Genomic DNA, 19,136 nt, shown 5'->3' on the forward strand with positions numbered 1-19,136 from the left:
AGTGGATATGAGTAGAACATGTACTGATATTATTAATGTATCTTTCTGTTCGCCTCACCATGTTGTCGTTGGTCTCATCTGATTGGCTCGTTGGTTTCACAGGAGGCAAGTTCTCTGCTGCAGAAAGAAAGAGGATCGGTGCAGGTCGAAGCTTTTTCAAATGAAATATCATTTGTTATCATTCATCATGAACAGAAAGAGTAAAATAAACAGATTTGCACTCAGTTTTGTTTTGAATGAGACTTAAACAGACTAAGGTTGAAAATAATTAATACACTACATACAAACAGGCTGTTACTAAACTACTAAATAATTTCTGGTTTAATCACAGTTGCAAAAACCTTATTATTTATTTCTTAATAATGATAAACCACTTATAGTACTTAAAGTCAAGTGTGGGGTGTGGTACCATTCTCCAGCAGCAGCGGGTCACCCTGTGTCTCCAGGCTGTTGTTGGTCAAGAAGTTGTCTTTGTGCAGCGCCTCGGTGATGTAGTTGCGGAAGTCGGTGATGGTGTAGACGACGGTGGGCTGCTCGGCGGTGCCGGGGTAAGTCTTCTCCACCAGGTTGTTCTGCAGAGAAATGAAGTCCAGAGTGTCGTTGGCGATGCCGTTGTCGTCCACCTCCAAAGTGATGGCGTAGTGCACAAGGACCACCAAACCCCTGAGAGGACCGGAACAGGACTGGTCAGCATGTTTCAGCATACGGCACAAGAACCTGAATCTAATCAGGTCAGTTTGGTTGGAAATTATCAGGAAACTGTCTCGACATCATCGGGAAAGATTTCACTCTGAATTATCCAGACATGACCAGATTTTAGAAGCGCTGTCACTATTCAGATCCAAAAAAAGAAAAGAAAAAATCATCAGGACCTTGTCAGGAAATGTTTTCTATACTATCCAGTTTTTTTTTTTTTTATTCAGGAAAGTGTTTATATTATCTGAACATTATCTGGAAAATATTATAAAGTTAGGCATCATAGTGGCTTGGTGATTGGCACTGCTGCCTCACAAAAGGTCTGGTTTCTAGTCCACCTTGGCCCGGGCCTCTCTGTGTGGAGTTTGCATGTTCTCCATGTGTTTGCTTTGGTTTCCTCCCACAGTCCAAAGACATGCAGTTACTGGGGTTAGGTTAATTGGTCACTCTAAATTGCCCACAGGTGTGAGTGTGAGTGAGTGTGAATGGTTGTCTGTCTCTCTGTGTTGGCCCTGTCAGGCTGGCGACCTGTACAGGTGTACCCCGCCTCTCGCCCTATGGCAGCTGGGATAGACTCCAGCGCTCGACCCTGAACAGCATCAGAGGAAGAGAATGAATGGATGAATGTTACAAAGCTGTTTCTACATTATAGGGAAAGTATCATGGCAACACCTGCAGATCATAAAGAAATTCTCACAATGTCTCAGCAAACATCCAAGACGTTATCTTAAGGAAAATATTGGCAAATTATTATGAGATTATCAGAAACTGATAAAGAAATGATATCTGCTGTAAAATTATAGTTTTGTAATACATGTCCTTGATGGCTGATTATTATTGGAATAGTTGCTGTATGTAACCAACAAGTCAATGGAGACTGCAGGAAGTTCGTGGCTCCCGTGAAGAAACAAACTCCAGAACCTGCTGACTTTACAGCCGGATCATCTTCCTCCTCCTGCAGTTCTCAGAGTTCAGGTGGCTTTAAGAGCTCACAAAGACAGACTGACCTCAGGTGGGGTTTCCTGGACAGAAGAACAGCCCGTCATAAACCTTTAACGGTAACACTGCAGGGTCTACAGGTGGCCTGAAGCCACCCAACGACTTATCCCACTTAAGAGGTGAGTAAAGACATTAAGTGGCAAGTAGAGCAGAGCAGCAGCAGCAGAGATGTTATTTACTGTAACAGGCAGGTCAAAGAGGTTGAGAAGACACAACGATGTGGAGAGCATGACATTTGGACCCATAATCTACAGGGTGTTTTATCTGAGCTCTGAGGATTTCTCTCACTGTGTTGCCTGTAGAGGTGGCAGAGCTATAAAACCAGGGGTTAATGGAAGCAATAAAGTTTGTCCAACTCACCGCTCCAGGTCCTTCTGAGGCCTGAGAACACAAGCAAAACACAAGAAAACAGTCAATTCAATAAGTTTAAAGTGTTTTCCTGAGCAAAACTCGTTTTAACAAGATCTCGAAAGCTGAAATGCTCTCAGTCAAACTGTACCTGAATTCTACAATGTAGACGGTCTTGAAGCCGGGCACTCGGTGGAAGGCGTCTTCAATCTGTGAGTCGAAGAAAGGAAGAAAACTCAAATTAGAAAACAAGCAACATCAGAGAGTCAAATCAAGCTGCTGTGAGGCCACCGCCGTCTGTACAGACCCAGCTTTCAGAACAGAGCATCTAATTCTGTAAAACCAGAAGTTTATTAGTCTAAAGACGTATAGACAAGCCCCCGGCCAAAAGAGAAGTGCAAATGAAGCCGAATTGGGAGATTTTGTGGTACTGAAAAAGAAAACAAAAACAAAAAATACAGAGTTTGAATAAATAATATGAAATAACTGACAAATTTGTGAGGTGAGAATTCAGTGTAATGATTCTGGTTTAAGTAGTTACTGTTCATTTACAGCGCCACATTTTTTTACTGGACTCCTCTAGAGTAGCTTTGCATGACTCGTAGTTCATAACAACCTTTTTGTACCATAAGGTACGGCTCCTCAGTTTATCCTGTCTGAAACAAGCCATTATAGCTCCTCCCCCTTTAAGGTAACAGCACCCAGACGCAGGTGGGTGGGGCTTCTGTATCCGAGATGCCTAAATTAGAAATTTATGATTTATGATTTTTCTGATGTCACACAACACCAAGAGTAGAAAAAAATGTGTGAAAAAAAAGGTTTTTAGAAGAGTCTGAAGCTCACGGGGATTTCTTGTACATGACCTCAGTGTTCCCAGGGCCTGTTCCCAGTAGGACGAGCCTAAAACACCTCATCTAGGAGGCACCCAGGAGGCATCCTAGTGAGGAGGTGGAAACTCTTAATTACAAGAAAAAGTAAGTGAACTTTTGAAATTATCTGCATTAAGTTAAAATAACGAACAAACATATTTTAAGGGACTTTATTCAAAGAGACACTCGGGCACATGGAGGATGCTGGAGGCTTGTTTTTCTCCAAACTGTCAGATGTTCTGCTAAAGAACTGCTGAACATGTTTGGAGAGGAGGTGGACTTTCATTTGTCACAGACAGACTCACAGCTCAGGATGAAAATAAGCTCTTTAAATGACTTTTGGCTGTGAAATGCGTGCAGCCAAAAGCTCCAGCGAAGGATGAGCAGACTCAGACTGTCAGAGAAGAAACTCCGACCTTTACTTAAGACTTAATACACTGTGAATAATGGACTATATAAATATATGGCTTTAAGCTGTAACAGTGGAAGTGACTCTTTTTCCATATGACATGAGTATTGTTCATGTCAGCCCTTTTTCTGCTTTAAATTATCGAGAAAAATGATCTGCTGATGCTAAGACATACCATGAAGACCTGCTAATGTTCATAAAGCTGGAGGTTTACAAAGTCCTCTCAGAGAGTGACCACTGAGTGCATTTTTTAAGATGTCCTGGCTCTTTAAGTTGGAGGTGCTCCCACTTTGTAAGACCATCATGGAAAGACATAAACTGATAAACGGTTGGCCATTTATCAGTTTATGATGCTTTGTGTTCAGTTAAAGTCGCACTCTTCTGGATAAGAACCAACATTTTTGCATCTGCACTCTGCTTCTTCTTCTTCTTGTGTGTTTCTGTGCTGCATCAGAGCTCCTGCTGTTTCTATTATCCACTTCATACTCCCTCATTAACGAGCCTGACCCCGACACTCAAACCATAAACTGGCTTCCCGCGTCACTAACGTGGAGCGGAGCCTGAAAGCCTCGCGGCGGTTCGGGAACTCACCGGCGCTCTGCTTTCCTGGCAGAGCAGCTTTTTCCAGCAGCTCGCAGTGACTCACTGCTCATATACTGCACTGTATATGAGCACTGGAGTTTTCCAGCTCTGTTTCTGCTTCGCCGGCTCGTATAGCCGATCGCTGGCAGCAGTGAGGAGACTGAGATTGAAAGCGTGAAGATTCTTAATGCGTGAAAAACAGAAAAGGCCTTTAAAGCTGGAGCCAAACCCCTGAGTCTGCAGTTTGTGGGAAACCGCAAGCAAGTCAGTCTGGTGATGAGTGAGCATGGTGGACGTCAGAAAGAGTAGTTAAAGAGGGGGAATGACAGGAAAGAGGGAAGAGGAGGTGTCAGCAGGAAGCACAGAACCAAAACAAGTGAAAAACACTCAGAGATAAGAATCATTCCCAGAAGAAATCTGCTTCTTCTAACAGAAAAACATGCAGAGAGCGGACAGCAAGCCCTGGGCCTTTACAGATGCTCATCTGTTTAAGGCCCCCAGAATGAAGCTGTCGTTTTTATTCTTTCATCTGTTTGTATTTGGTTTCAGCAACTTTGAAAGTAGAAAAATACTACAATTATTCTAAACAGGCCTCCTGACCCCTGACCCCTGGCCCAAGGAACAGTGACCTTTAAAGCTTTGAATACAAGCCAGAAATTATTATTCTGAAACAATGATTGACCTCCAGAACAGAAAAATAGAGGCAACCACGAGTAAGTACCAAAAACTGTTGTTCATGGGAGTCAGTTTAGTTCACTGTGTTGAGCAGGTGTCCATATCCATGAGGCTCAAAGCAGCAGTCTGGGTTCAAGTCTGACCAAGGGTCCTTTACAGGGTTATTATCTAATTTTCACTGTTCTATCTAATAAAGGTGAAAATGGTGAAAAAAAAAGTTGCAATCCTCTAATGTGTACTTGAGCCAGGCTCCAGCAGAGTCCTGACAGGCGCTCATGTTAAAATGATTTCACAGCCTGCTACAAAAAGCAGTTTGGGCCTCTATAGCTAATTCACCCCTTCATAACAACTATAGAGGGGGTGAATCTTTTTATAACTCACCTGTTTAAACTGTATTAAGGTTTGAAGTTAGTATTCTTGGGGGCGTGTCCTCTTTGACTGACGGGTAGATGACACCGGCAGCTGTAGCTGTTAGCTGTCTGCTAGGTTTCACCTCAGCTAATTGGAGTCCCTGAACTGGACCTCTGGACCATGTTTGTGTTGTTGGAGCCTTGTGGAGCATTTTTAATGCAATTATCTGACCAGTAATATGGCTGCTGTGTGGTTAATTGTTCTAACAGACTATACAAGAAATTTATAAAATTCCAGGGTTTTACTGGGATGTTAATTAGCACTAATATGCAAATACCTGTGTCAGCTGATAACTTACTATTCTCCCTTCTCTTTTAAACATGGTCGCTTCCTGCTCCAAAAAACAAACAAACATGGCAACAGCAACACTGGAATAAACTCAGTTAAAGTAGCTGCACTGTTGTTTGAGTTTGGCTATAGACTCTAAATCTGATTTATACTTCTTCATATTTGCCGGTGTGTTTGTAGTCTTGCTTTTTTATGATTAAAAAAAGAAACACACTCCTTTTTCTATTCTTTTTCATTTGACTTTCTCGCCTGTTCTCTGCTGCCAAGAATCTCCAGGCAAAGCATATAAAACTATAAAAAAAATACCCATGAGTACACTCTAAATGCTGCATACAAGACCCTGTTTGTGTAATGACTCCAACAGATTATATTGATATTTCAGAAAGTCATGCACATCCAACCCAACATCTCATGGTGGTAAAGCATCTTTATAGGTCTTTATAGGTCGCGTCTACACAGACTCATTCAGATATACAGGAAAAAACATGGTCGACTCACCCTGCGTTTGAAGTGTCTGGCCAGCTGCTGGTATTCAAAGCTGCTTGGGTCTCTCAGGGCATTGTTGTACGTTTCCTCTTTCAGTTTCATGCTCAACTCCACCACCTGGTCCTTCAGGGGCCTCGGGGGCAGAAGTAATGTGTCTATCTCGTTACCGATCTAAATGTGAAGGTAGGCACACAGGTATGGGTTTGGTACCAAAACATCAGGTATGAAGGTATTAGCTCAAGTCAACTCATCAACCATATTTCCTTACCAAGTTCTCCTCCTCGTCCTCCAGCCTGAAGCCATTGTTTCCAAAAAAGTTGTCACCTACATCATAAACTCTCTCTGTAAGATCGGGAAAGTTGCCATTATTGTATTCGACTACATACTTGGTCGTTATCTCCAAAGAGGAAGCAGAGGTAGACTCCTCAGTGGTGCTCCTTGTAGTACTTTGTGTACTCTCTTCGGTGAAGTCCACTACTGCATCTGGGGTAATTGCATCAATCGATTCAGGTGCCACTTCTACTGGAGTCTCCATTATGGCTTCCTCTGCTTCTTCACTTAGGGAGGCATCCTCAACTGATTCTGGACCAACATCTTCCTTAGTGGGAAGCTCTTTAGGGGACTGTGGGGTGACCTCCTTAAGGGTTTCTACCTCTGAAATTGTGTCTGGTTGGGCACCAGTCACAGCTTCTGGAGATGTTTCACTTGGAGCCTCTAAAATTTCTTCCTCAGCTTCAGGAAATAATTTGGGCTCTGGGACTTCAGGTTCAGCCGCTTGTGTAGTGCTCTTTTTGGTGGTTTCTGGGGGAACTGCCACCTCAGACCCACCTGCAGGTTCCACTGTTACCGCAGGTTCAGGTGTTTCTGCCCTTTCAGTCACTGGCAATAATCCCTCTGTGTCTTCTGGAATGACAACAAACACAGGAGTGACCTCCTCATCGGACTCTGAAGGGGTCTCTGGTATGACTTCCCCCGTAACCTCTGGTAAAATTTCTTCTGTTTCTGGTTCTTCAAACCCAGATTCTTTCTCTGTTACCTCGTCTGATGTCTCAGAAGTAGCTTCTTCTCTGTCCTCCAATGGTTTTCCTTCAGCTGCATCTTGTGTTTTATCAGCAGATATTATAATAAAATCAGTTTTATTCTCATCAAGTACCACTTTGGGTTTTGACTGGTCTACAGATTCCTCTGTTGGTTCCTCTTTTTCATCAGTTTCTTCTACAGATTCAGCATGCTGGGCTGGTTTTTTTGTGGGTTGTGTTTTTTCTGCAGTATCTTCTATGAGTTCTCCTTGTGTTGGTTTTTCTGTAGGTTCTGCCTTTAATGCTGGTCCTTTAGTGGCTTCTCTGTCTTGAACTGGTTCTTTTGTGGGTTCAGGTTTTTCTGTCATTTCTTCACCTACTTCTGATTTTTTCGCTGGTTCTCCCATGGGTTCTTGTGACTTCTCATCTGTTTCTTTTACAGGTTTGTCCTCTGGCATCATTTCTTCTACAGGTTCTATCTTTTCTGTAGTTTCTTTGACAGGTTCCACTTCTTGTGCCAATTCTTCCACAGGTTCGGTCTTGTCTATAATGACTTCTACAAGTTCTACCTTTGCTCCTTCTGTTGTGAGTTCTGTCTCTTTTGTAATTTCTTCTGTGGGTTTGACATCCTTTACAGTAATTTCTGAAGGTTCTACTATTTCTACAGTTTCTTCCACAGGTTTGTGAGGGTCTGGTTCCTGTAGAGTTTCTATTGATGGTTCTGGGTCATGTAGAGTTTCTATTGAAAGTTTTGGTTCATCTATAGTTTCTTCCTTCCTTCCTTCCTCCTCCTTTATGGTTTCTGTTAATTCATCAGTTGTATCATCTTTATCTTTAACTGGTTCTCCTGTAGCTTCCAATATTGTCTCCTCTGTTTGTGTTATAGTTTTTGCTTGTTCTTCAACAGTAGCTATTTCTACAACTACCTCAACCAGTTTTTCCTCTGCTGTGTCTGCTGTGACATCTTCTGGAGCCTTTAATGTACCCTCCATTATAACCATTACCCCTTCTTCTTCTTCGTGTAGTTCCTCTTCTGCTGCTTCTATTGCTGTGTCCGTTACTATTTCAACTGGTACTTCTTTAGCAACAGTATCAATTGGCTCTTCTACGTCAGTCTCTGTAGTTATTACCTCAGGTTTTTCCAGTGCAGTCTTATCTTCTAGAACAACTTCTTCTTGTTTGACCACTACTTTTATGTCCTCTTTTGGCCTTTCTGTTACCACCATTAGTATTTCTTCTTTGCCATATTCCTTGGCTGTAGTTGGCCCTTCCTCTGTGAAACTGGATTCTTCATCTTTGTCATGTTCTAAGACCAGAACAGGCTTGGAAGTAACCTCAACCATTAGTGTTGGTTTGTCCTTTGGAGTGTCTTCAGCAATTGTTACTTCTATCTTATGTGTTGTTGTCAGAATGGAGGCATCAGAGGGAGCTTCTCTTTCTACAGCTGAGGCAGATCCTTGTTTTGGAGTCACATTTATGGGTACTTCACCTTCTTCTGCATCTGGTATCAGAAATACAGTTTGTGTTGCTTCTGTGACGACTTTGGTATCTTCTTGGCTCACCTCTACACCTGTATTTGAAGGATGTTCTACTGGAGGTGCATGTACTTTGTCTTCGTATTCTTCAGGAGTTGTTAATTCAGGTGGAAGTGGTATTTCTTCATCGGTTGGCTCTGGTAAATCCTCGGAGGGTTTCTCTACAGTCTCCTCAGGGAAGGTTTTGTCATGTATAATATCCAAAGAATTGTCTGCAATTTCTTCAACTTCTGGCTCTGCAGCATCTTCAGGGGCTGTCTTAGGGATGTGCTCTATCATGACTTCAGAAGGAGCCTCAGAAATCACCTCCGGGGGTACCTTCTGCCCTGATTTCTCCACTGTGACAGTTTCTGATCCTGTGGTGGGCTTTTGAAGAACCACAACAGTAGCTTCTGTGTGGGGTTCAAGGGCTACAACCTCCAATAGTGGTTCTTCCTCTTTTGGTGTAACATCCTGAATCACCTCAGAGTCAGCTATGACCACATTGTCAGGGATGAGTCCAATGATCTTGCCATCTTCAACTACAGCCTCCTCCTTATCTGGTACATCAGGAATAGTTTTGTTTTCCCCTATGTCCTGATCGACCCAATCGAAAGGTTTGTGTGTAACAGAGTAATCAGCCTCTGTAGCCACCTCCACAGTATCCTCATCCAAGCCCCTATCACTTAAAACCTCAGTGCCAATCCCTGCCATAGTCTCTGGATGTGGACTTTCAGTCACAGTACGTGAAGGAATCCAAGAAGTGACCTCAAAGCCTGGGGTAAGGTCATCTTGCTTGGTTGTGATTGTCTCTGATCCGATAGCAATGTCACTTTCTCCTGTAAAACAGCAAAAAATGACAAATTTAAGCAGGAGGACAAAGAAAAGATAGTTTAAACAGTTAAACATGAATTCTGTTGCTGAATTTTTAAACCATGCTCACTTTATTTATGATATAATTTAACCTTGAATACAGCAAATGAAAATGTGTCACCGATTGTTCAGTGTTTGGTTCAATTTGAATGAAAATAACAGCAAAACATTTCTCCATGTACTTAAATTATGATATAATTGGGTGAGTAAAATGCTTAAAAGAACTGAAGCAAAGAGATGTACCCTCATCACCAGTTCTTTAGAAGTAGTGTGTTAATCTGCAAACTTGTATGTCCAAGGAACCAGATGTTTCTGAGCAGTTTTTACCTATTGCAGTTTTCAGCTTCATAAAACAAGGTCTGTGGTTCACCCCTTTGTTCCAGGTTATAATTGACATTGACTGCAGAGCTGAAGAATGTTACTTAACAATGCTAACCTGTGACCTAAAGTTCCACTGGAAGTCTGCCATGTTTTCCTTGAGGATAAAATAACTTCCAGGTCTGCCAACAAGCAACTAATCCTTAAAATGATCTCTTAAAGAGTGGCTGCACATCATGACTTCTGACAGTAGAGGTTCTGGTGAGAATCTCATCGAGATCTGGGGACCATCTTCAAATGGTAACAAAGATCACAAAGACTAGCAGGCCGGGAATGCCATGAAAATAGTCTGCTGTTTTATTTCTGTTGGGAGTTGAAGGGGAGACCTCACATCTGATGTACTCTGACAGAAATAGTACTGATGGTGACATGAAACAGTCTGCAAAAACAGGCTCAAAATGAACCGTCTGTAGCTCTGATCTCACTAACCCTGATAGTTGTCCTGCAGTAACTCTGTCACGTCCACATTTTTGCTGCCAGTCCTCTACTCAGTCTCCATCCATTGACCAGACTGCTGCCCGTAAATAGGCTTACAGATCTATTCTGAGAGCAGAGCGTGTGACGGGAATCAGCCTCCTGCACCCACTCCTACCTCACATAAGACAGATTTGGTTGTAAGGTGAGGCACGGCGGCTGCTGACGCTCTTCACCACCAACTGGGAGGGTCAACAAAGACTTTCCATGGCTCGTAAAGGAGTCACCAGTAAGGCACTAATCTGTACGTATATCCAGTCCATCAGTCCCTTCAACTAGTTTTAAGGCCCATTCATGCCTTTTTGTTTGGGCTTTGCTGAACATCCATAAAGTAGAGGAGGCTGTGGCAGACACAGGGGCCTCTCAAATCAGTTTCTTTTTAGGAAATTGGTTTGGAGCTTCATTTCAAATAATAGATAGTGATAAAACCTTTCTCTGCACAAGTCTGCTGAGAGATATCATTATAGAGGCATAAACCAAGTAATCAGCAATGGCAAATCTTATGTACATCTGTAGCTGCACACTGAAGTACTGTGAGTTGTGATTGGCTAACATCCAAAATGTGTTTCTGTACTTTTGCATTTACATTTGCAGCCCCACACTAAACAAGCCTCGAAGAATGAGCTTTCGGTGAGCTTCTACCTGGTAAGGCCTCCATCACCGAGTCTTTAGTCTGAGTGGTCGGTGTCTCCGAGCTGCAGAGAGACAGACAGCAAAGCATTTAGCAAACCAGTGATTCACCTCCTCCAACATCCAAGTGAGAGAAAAAGACAGAAGCTTGCATAAAGAAGGATGCTCTGGTTTAGAGACAGATATGCATAACAGTAAAACAACATTTAACCAATAGCACAGCTTCTTTAATATAAACATTTCTGTTTGGTCTTCTTTTGTGACAGTGATGCTCTAAAGTTCATATTTTTTTCAGTAAAATAAGATTCTATGTGCATCAAAAGCCGTATAAAGCATGAGGATATGGCTTTTAAAGGGGAACTTCACCTGTTTAAGGTTTCTCTATGTCCTTGCTGTTTTCCAACACAATTCAGTGCGAAGAAAAAGTTTATATTCTGGTATTTATGTTCAAGATTTACCAAAGAGGAAAACCATACAAGTCAACAAACCCCGAAGCCCCGTTCATTGTCAACGTACACAAAACATCTGTGAATCCTTAAAATAGTTGGCATTCCCCTTTAAATTCATTAAACTGCAGTTATTCCCATGCAGCTGGACTGAGGCTTTTTTATTAACAAAAACCACACAACTGTAAAATAAATAAAAGTGCGGCAAGCTAAAGAAAGCAGCGACAACAAACAAGCCGTGCACGCAAGCACTCCAGTTTCTCTCCTCCAAACACTAAAACAAGCCGGCATCCAGCTTAGCATAAAAAGCAACAAAGCTCAGTTTTCTGTCTCTGGGTTGGGGTCATTAAAGCTCTTTAAAACTCTAGATTAAAAGTTTAGTTACACCTTTTTTTTATTTTCTACTCACATGTTGAATTTAGTGCTAATGCCAACAAACTAATATGCCAATTAAAGGTTAGCATGTTTTCTGTGCAGTAGTTAATAACTGCTGCACAGAACCATTTAGCACCATTTAGCTATAATAGCACATTTAGTCCAGTATGTTCCTCTGCTACTGTATTAGTATTTAACATTTTATGTTCAGCACTTAAGCTTGAAAGAACAAAATATGGTTAAAAACAACTTTTCAAACACTTTGCATGTTAACATGCTAATGTGAGGCATCTTGTTCTTAAGCCCAGAGAGCAACCTAACCTCACCTTTACTTGCTAACTTTTCAGCCACACAGGTCTATAGTTCAGTCTGTAACCCGCTAGCAGCCTCCAGTAGTGAAACTGGTTTATGATTGGTTGCTGGCAGCCATCAACTGGTTGCAAAGAGGGTGCTGCCTCCTTTTTGACTTCTTTAGTTACCAACAGATCATTGCAGGCCCACAGGAAACCAGTCATTTTCCTTCCAAGTACAATCTGGGCTTTTTAAACATGCTGGTTGAAGCAGTACTGCACAACTTCTACTCTGGCAAACATTCCCCTTTTCTGGGTTGTGTTGCACTTTTTACAGTTTCACTACCACTTGGCAAGTGTGTCTTCCATGTAAACTACAGCCAACTGGTAGCGATCAAAGCAACTGGAAGAAGGTTTTTGCTGCAGCACCCTCTTTGCAATAGATTTTACTTAGCAAAAGCCAAAGACCTCCAGCAACTACTCACTAACCAGTCAAGGAATACACATTTTTCCCTAGAAACAATCAATGTCATCGACTGGTCTCTAGTACCGTGTCACTGAGGCCTGAAGTGAAATAGCTTATTCAGTCTTATCTGCACAGTTATTTATATTAAAAATTAGAGAAGGTTTGAAAAAGTAAGTTAAACTGTAAAAGCATTCAAAATGCTCTTAATACTCTGTTTACAATATTTATTTGTTTTGTGAGTTTTTTTCTGCAGTCTAGATTTCCTCATACGGTCATCTGCTACAGACGCAGCTCAGAGCTTCTGAGCTGTGTCCCTCAGCTGGCTTCCAGGAGGTGGCCAATCAGAAGAAAGTAAGGCTTATAAGGAACAGGCCTTTAAAGAGACAGGAACTTTAACAGGAGCTAAGCTAGAGCATGAAGTGAAGGGCTCCACAGAGGTTCAGTCTACAATACGTAAAAAAAAAAAACATCCCAGAGTCAGAATACAGAGCACTAAATGAGCAGAACAGGTCCTCTAATTCCACTGCCTGACTCCAGCCCAGCTCTGTAGTTGGTGTTCAGTGTCTGCAGGCCTACCTGCATGGAGGAGGGCTGATGGGCACACTGCAGCAGGTGATCAAACACAACACAGGTGTAAATACACAACCACCACTTTCAGTCTTTTAACTAATTACTGCTGGTGCAAAAAGTTTAACAAACCAGGTATTTTAGTGTCAAGTCCTCAAAAATCTTAGCGAGAACACTCATTACATTTTATTTACTACTTTTGGACTGTACATAATGCTTAAAAATCACAGCTGACTTTGAATAATGTGTTGTATTAAATGAAGATATTTTATTTTAAATACCACTGACCAATTAAATTAAAAACAATGTTAAATGAAAGCAATATCTATTACTTGTTTATGGTTAACAATATTATTAAAATTATTGGTGGTTGGTGGCTTTAAATTTTTCATGTTCACATCATTAAATATTCCCATCTGTCCAGCTACCACGTGACACATCACGCAGTGATTTGTTTAATCCATATATTTGTACAGCTTCATGAACACAATAACACATTGGACTAACTGCTGTTAACTCACATGTTTATTGCAGCAGCCAGAGCAACTCTCTGAAATTACAAAAACACAACAACACATCATCAGCAAAGAATATCACCGAACATTACAACAGCTGGCAGAAGCACAAACATGGTTTGTTTCAGCCTGTTTCATTTTAACTCATTTAATGTGGCAGCAGAAGGACGACCATGGCTATCATCTTTTCATAAGTTTATAATCAAGAGAGGACTGGATATTGACAAATTTTGTACCAATACCACCATCTGAAAGCAGGGCTGCAACTTACAGTCATTTTAATTATTGTTATTATGTCAATTGATGTATCAGTTAATTGTTTGTTTTTTTTAGTACAGTGGTTCTTAGTACATATTGTATTAACACAGTGTTGTTCTTACACTCCGAATGAGGCTTCTGTGCTCCTCTGATTGGCTGAAGAATCTTCCGATGTCCATGACGCTGACAGAGTGGTCCATGCAGCGGCTCACCCAGCTCTGGTACTCCTCTTGCTCTGGCAGCCGGTCCCAGAAGATCTTGAAGGCCTCCCAAACCGTCTCCTGACACACTAAAACACACAGACACCTCTTACAAACTTTAAAAAGCACAAACAGAAAAAGCACAAACTCAAGTCTGGACCCTTAAAGGTAAGATTTGAGTGCTGGGTCTCCATAAGCAGAAGAAGAAGAAAAAGTCCTTACAAAGTTATGTGACTATTTTAGACCACACACATTTTTGGAAGTATTTCTTTGAGGATGAAAGTGGATGTTTTAACAAATGGATTTCTTTGCAGATTCATTCAAGGTGGAACAAAATTACAGAAAAAGGACTAAATTTAAATTATGAACAGCAAAGAAGTTTAACAGAAATGAGATATGAATAAAATCGCTGAAAATTCACCTAAGGTACCAATTAAAGGGCCTTTACACTGTTGTTCTCTGACTATCTGAGCAATATGAAAGAGAGGAGCAGTAACTGTTCAACACTGAAAGCAGTGGTTTTGGGGGGTATAAATGAATCCAGAGGTTCCTTGACCAAATGAAAAACGTCCCTCCAGTGGAAATGCTGCTGTGAGCCAACATGAGCTTCTTCATGTTGAGAGGCATCACAGAAAAAGGTCTTTCAAAGAAGAAGCAGCTTCAACACCACTCATTGTCTTATTTAAAAAAACAACAGAGGACTAGAGGGTAACAACAAACGATGATCAGCTTGTCCATGTTAAAGCACCTGAATTTTAAAAAGCTCCGTGTTTGCAGGCCAACAGGTGACTCCTAACATCCACCCACAGAAGACCAACAAAGAAGAAACCCTCTGTTTCTTGCTTTCTGCCATTTACAACATATTGTTTAATGTTAAAGATCTCAAATCCACAAGAGCTGTTTCTCACAAACCTACAGGTGCTACAATGGACATACAGTAGTTGTAATAAGTCACATAATGATGTGAACGTGTTCAAAGAAATCTGGAGGAAAAGAGCAAAATGGAAAAGAAATGAGGCCTAAAAGGAGCTGATGGGACGAAACATGATGGATGGTCAATGAGATGTAATTTCAACCACATCAGCGCTTTGACAAAAAAAGAAAACCCTTCTCAGCAGAGCCGACGGTGATTGATGAAACCCCGTAATAACGTCTGTTTTTTTCCAGCAATATCATAATAGTCTGGCTTTACCCAAAGTTTTAACCAGGTTTAACAAAACAAAACAAAACACTGAAAACGTGTTTAAGAGGTTGGTAGTTATTGGTGTAGGATTAGTTTTAATTAGCATCATGCCAACAGAAACCACGTCTGAGCATTGGTGAAATCATAACATAACAAAATTCCAATATTACAATCATGCATGTAAGAACGGGAACGGCATGTGATCAGGAAAATTTCAACCAATGAACAGATTCCAGCAACAAAGGTCAAAAAATGGTGTCAGTATGAAAATGGAAATGTTTGAGTTTGATTTGCAATTTAATGAAAAAAATGTTGTGTGCTGTACAAAATGTCATTTATGAGTCTGTTTACATGAATTCAATCAAATCAACAGTAAGAATATGAAGCAGATGAAAGAACTCTATTCATGCCAAAAACATTCAGCGTCTGCCTCTGAAACTGTTGTTTCGACTTTGAGCTTGTCCTTCCCGTTAATACTGATCACTGTGTTATTTTAATACGTTCAGGTTATGTGACAGATGAATTATGAAGCTGATATATTTGTGGTTCTTTGTGCATTTGAGTGCATTGTGTTAAATCCTGCTGCACTGACTCCTGCCAACATTTGTTGTAACAGCAATAAAGTTAATTCAGCTCATGTGTGGGTCCAGTTTGCTTTGGCTCGTGTTTGTGCAATTAAAAAAAAAGCTCAGCGTTTTAATGATTGTTCTGTTCCTTTTGACCCAAATAGAGACAGAGGCACACAGACATGTTTTCACTGCAATAAAGGCTTGAAGCTGATTGTTCACCTTGTAACCATGCGAGCTTTACTCAATAGTTCCTCTGCTGTTTGTGTGTACATTATGCCTAAACCATAACCAAAGTTACATTTTTCAATTGATATCCAGTGAAAAAAGTGATTAAAGTTCAAAAAATCCCAACAACTCAACACACTTCCTGAAGCTGAGGCTCAGTGGCTCCTTAAGAAACTCTGCGTGACCTCTGACCTCTCCCGCATTGGTCACCTTTAATAACAGCAGACTGCTGCTTAAACTTGTGCCTGGATTAGAGCTCAAGTGAAAATAAAGGACCGGGAATCTGAAGGCGAAAATCTTCTCGTCTCAGGTCAGAAACATCAAACTAAAGTCAGGTGAGTGGAAACAGGCGGAGGGACGTACCTCTGAGGTGGAAGTAGCTGAGATGGTTGGCGATGGCCTGGTCGAAAGTCTCCTGAGAACAAAGCTTGACTCCGCTGGGAAACAAGATGTCCCTCTTCCTTCGAGTTAGAGCAGAGTGTCGTCTGTATAACAGCTGATCCGAGTCCCCCGCCGGCTGCCCTGAAGATTCTCCACTCGCCTCCAAACTCACGTCCTGCTCACGGACAGCATCTGTGGTTTAAAGTAACATTAGTGCTACTGTATGTGGTACTGCAGTGCAGGTACCTGACAGTTACCTCAGTTACTTCATGCCTAAAAACAAATGGCAGGTTCTGAACATGAGTAGTTATGTCGGGGATTTTTATGTCTGTTACGACTAAGAGTGCTTTGGATTTTAAATTAGTCAGCTCATTAGTTTCTTAATTATCAGCTGACTGGTTTGTTTGAAAACATTTCCAATAACTGGATGCATTGCAGTGGTATTAGCTGAAACTCAATCATTTAAAACAATCAAGAATCAAGAAATATTTTCCAAATAGCTTTCTGTTGATTGACTGATTGATAAATCAATTCAATTATTAAATCAAATCAATTCATTTCAGTAACTGTGGAAATTACCCAAAAGACTAAATTTACTGTTGCACTTTGAGCTTGAGCTCATTTTAGTACTTTAAAAGTTACCACGTGGCTTTAGGATAATTCTAAGGTACTTTAACATTTAGGAGTAATTCTGGACTTTTAATTTGTTTCTGGTCGTACTTTAATTTATAGGTTAAGATTTTAAATCTGAAAACTGGTTTTCAGCCTTTCTACATCATAACTTGCTCTTCAGCATCACGTCTATATCAATGCCCCAAAAGCCATAACTCTGAACGTTGCTCTTCCTTCGATGACCCTTTTGAGCGGCATGCCCCCGAGGTCAGGACCTGCTAACTAAAACGGCTCCAGCAGGAAAACACTCCTGAATCTTTGATGCATCAGGATCAATAATCTGATCAAAGTAAGTAGAATTAGTGTCACTCCAAACTTTTACTTGGCTGATGATGCTGTTTTTCCTCTGTTGTGCAACCCTTCAGCTCATACGTGTCGGTCATGACTTTTACTGATGATCCTGTGTTTTTACTTTGTAAAGCAACACAATCATTCAGTAGATTTTCCATTAAAAGTAAAGAAAGAAGTGTAAAACTTTAATACAGACCTGTTTCCATGTACAAGCAGCATGAAAGCAGCACAGCCCCGAATGCCCACAGCACCAGTCTCCTATACTTTCCAGCCATATCTCAAAAAAACCCTTCCAAAGATCCACCCTGGACTCGCTGCTCCTTATGTCCTCAGCTCATCAGCAGCTCCCTGCTCATCCATCCACCAGAGCTCATGGCAGAAGAAACAGAAAAAGAGAAGAGAGCAGAGGTCTTGAAGTGTGTGTTGTCTGCAGGCCGCTTCCTCTCAGGTGAGCAGATGGGACTTTACTGTTGCCGGAGATTTTTTTCCTCTTTGCTCTAATCCTATTTGTTAAGCTGCTGGAGTGGATGACTGTCAGAGGCACGGTGCGACAGGCCAGCCAGAAGGAAATCAAACAAACGGGCTGGGCTGGGCAGGGAGACAAAACTCAGGGTTCAAGTTTAGCTATAAAATATGAGTAAAAACGTAAGCCGACAGGCTAAATCCCAAACTGGGTAAACTGAAGAACAGACAACCATGCTGAGGGAAACTGGATTTAATCCTGAATGATGAATGACTCATAATCAGAATAAATATATACGAAGCCTCGTCAAATTAAGCCCAATTTATTTTTGCTTAAACATTTGCAAAGACTTTAAGATCTAAGATGCAGAGTCCATCTTGAATCTAGATGAATCCAAGCTAAGTCCAGTCTGGTTAGCGTCTCGGCTCAGTGGTCATGTGTACTGTTCTGTCCTGTTCCACTAGGACACAGCTGGTATCTGATTTCAGCCACGATCTGGTAATAAAGACCAAAAACATGGCTGAACTCCAGTCAATCCATCTGAGCTGACTGACTAATAGTGATGTTGTGTCCTGAAGGTATCCAGGCAGAAATGATCCAGTTGGATTACAGTCAAAATCCAACCAGTATATGGTTGTAATCCTGCCTCAGTCCAGCTTGAGTCTAGATGGAATCTATTTTTAATCCAGCCTGGTTTAAGTCAATGACAACCATAAATGTGCCTTGTATTCATTTTTTCTGGGGTAATTCTTACAGTCCACAGAGACCAGCCTCCAGAATAATCCAGATTACAGTGGAAATCCAGCTGTGATCATAAACAACTGTTTATCTGACACTAAATACTCAGTAACTGCTCCTTAAGGCTCTTTATTTTTCTGATGCACCCACAGAGAACATGAATCATCAGGTTTTCACAGGTTTCTGGTTTACAGATAATCTCTCAGGTTTGCAATGATTTATTGAGCTCATGGAAGGTAAAATGATAAAAGTTTAGTTAAATACCATTAAAAAAAATTAGTTTTTTGCACATTTTAAAGCTTTACCATGGATCACAACCAATCTACAGTACAGGACATAAAAAGTATATTTATATTTAGGATAAGTATATTTCCCTTAGCATTAGCTGTCACATGTGCATAGTAACATAATTTACAATACACAAAAGTTAAAAAAAAATGAAAACCATGTACATTATTGTCTTTATATGATTTATATTACAATACAAATCATTTCTACACATATACTGAAGAAACTTAAGAAAAATGGAAGCTGAATCACATCAAACAGAGATGATTTAGTCCAGCTGAGACTCCAGTTTTCCATCTTCAGGGCCCACTCAGATTATTTTGGGAGGTTTCATAGGGCGCATAAATCTATCTAATCTCAACCTCCCATTGCTCAGATTAGCCTGCTCTATGACCAGCCTATTAGCACTTCAGTTAACTGGTTCAGAGCCAAACCAGGGCCAGGACCAGGGCCAGGGCCAGAACCAGGACCAGGGCCAGTGCTCGAGGACGAAAGTTTGGAGGAGATCTATGAAATACTAGAGCCCATCCAAGGCCAGGAAAAACAGAGGGCCACACT

The 19,136-nt window shown here is 41.1% G+C and overlaps 1 protein-coding gene across 1 annotated transcript in view; it reads right to left on the reverse strand.

Moving 5' to 3' along the window:
- Window positions 1-17,524, reverse strand: part of LOC115798220 (interphotoreceptor matrix proteoglycan 2-like) — a 30,358-nt gene extending 12,834 nt beyond the window's left edge. Inside the window, exons 1-12 of the mRNA XM_030754985.1 lie at window positions 17,286-17,524; window positions 16,109-16,318; window positions 13,691-13,857; window positions 13,317-13,345; window positions 12,805-12,831; window positions 10,664-10,716; window positions 6,032-9,135; window positions 5,776-5,934; window positions 2,195-2,253; window positions 2,056-2,076; window positions 410-663; window positions 59-117 (exon numbers count right to left, since the gene is read on the reverse strand). Of these exons, the coding sequence (XP_030610845.1) occupies window positions 59-117; window positions 410-663; window positions 2,056-2,076; window positions 2,195-2,253; window positions 5,776-5,934; window positions 6,032-9,135; window positions 10,664-10,716; window positions 12,805-12,831; window positions 13,317-13,345; window positions 13,691-13,857; window positions 16,109-16,318; window positions 17,286-17,364 (4,221 nt within the window). The 5' untranslated portion in view covers window positions 17,365-17,524. The remainder of the gene's footprint in view (window positions 1-58; window positions 118-409; window positions 664-2,055; window positions 2,077-2,194; window positions 2,254-5,775; window positions 5,935-6,031; window positions 9,136-10,663; window positions 10,717-12,804; window positions 12,832-13,316; window positions 13,346-13,690; window positions 13,858-16,108; window positions 16,319-17,285) is intronic.
- Between the last annotated feature and the right edge of the window lie 1,612 nt (window positions 17,525-19,136).

The sequence above is a fragment of the Archocentrus centrarchus genome, chromosome 2, assembly GCF_007364275.1.
Source record: "Archocentrus centrarchus isolate MPI-CPG fArcCen1 chromosome 2, fArcCen1, whole genome shotgun sequence".
In the NCBI taxonomy this organism is placed as follows: domain Eukaryota; kingdom Metazoa; phylum Chordata; class Actinopteri; order Cichliformes; family Cichlidae; genus Archocentrus; species Archocentrus centrarchus.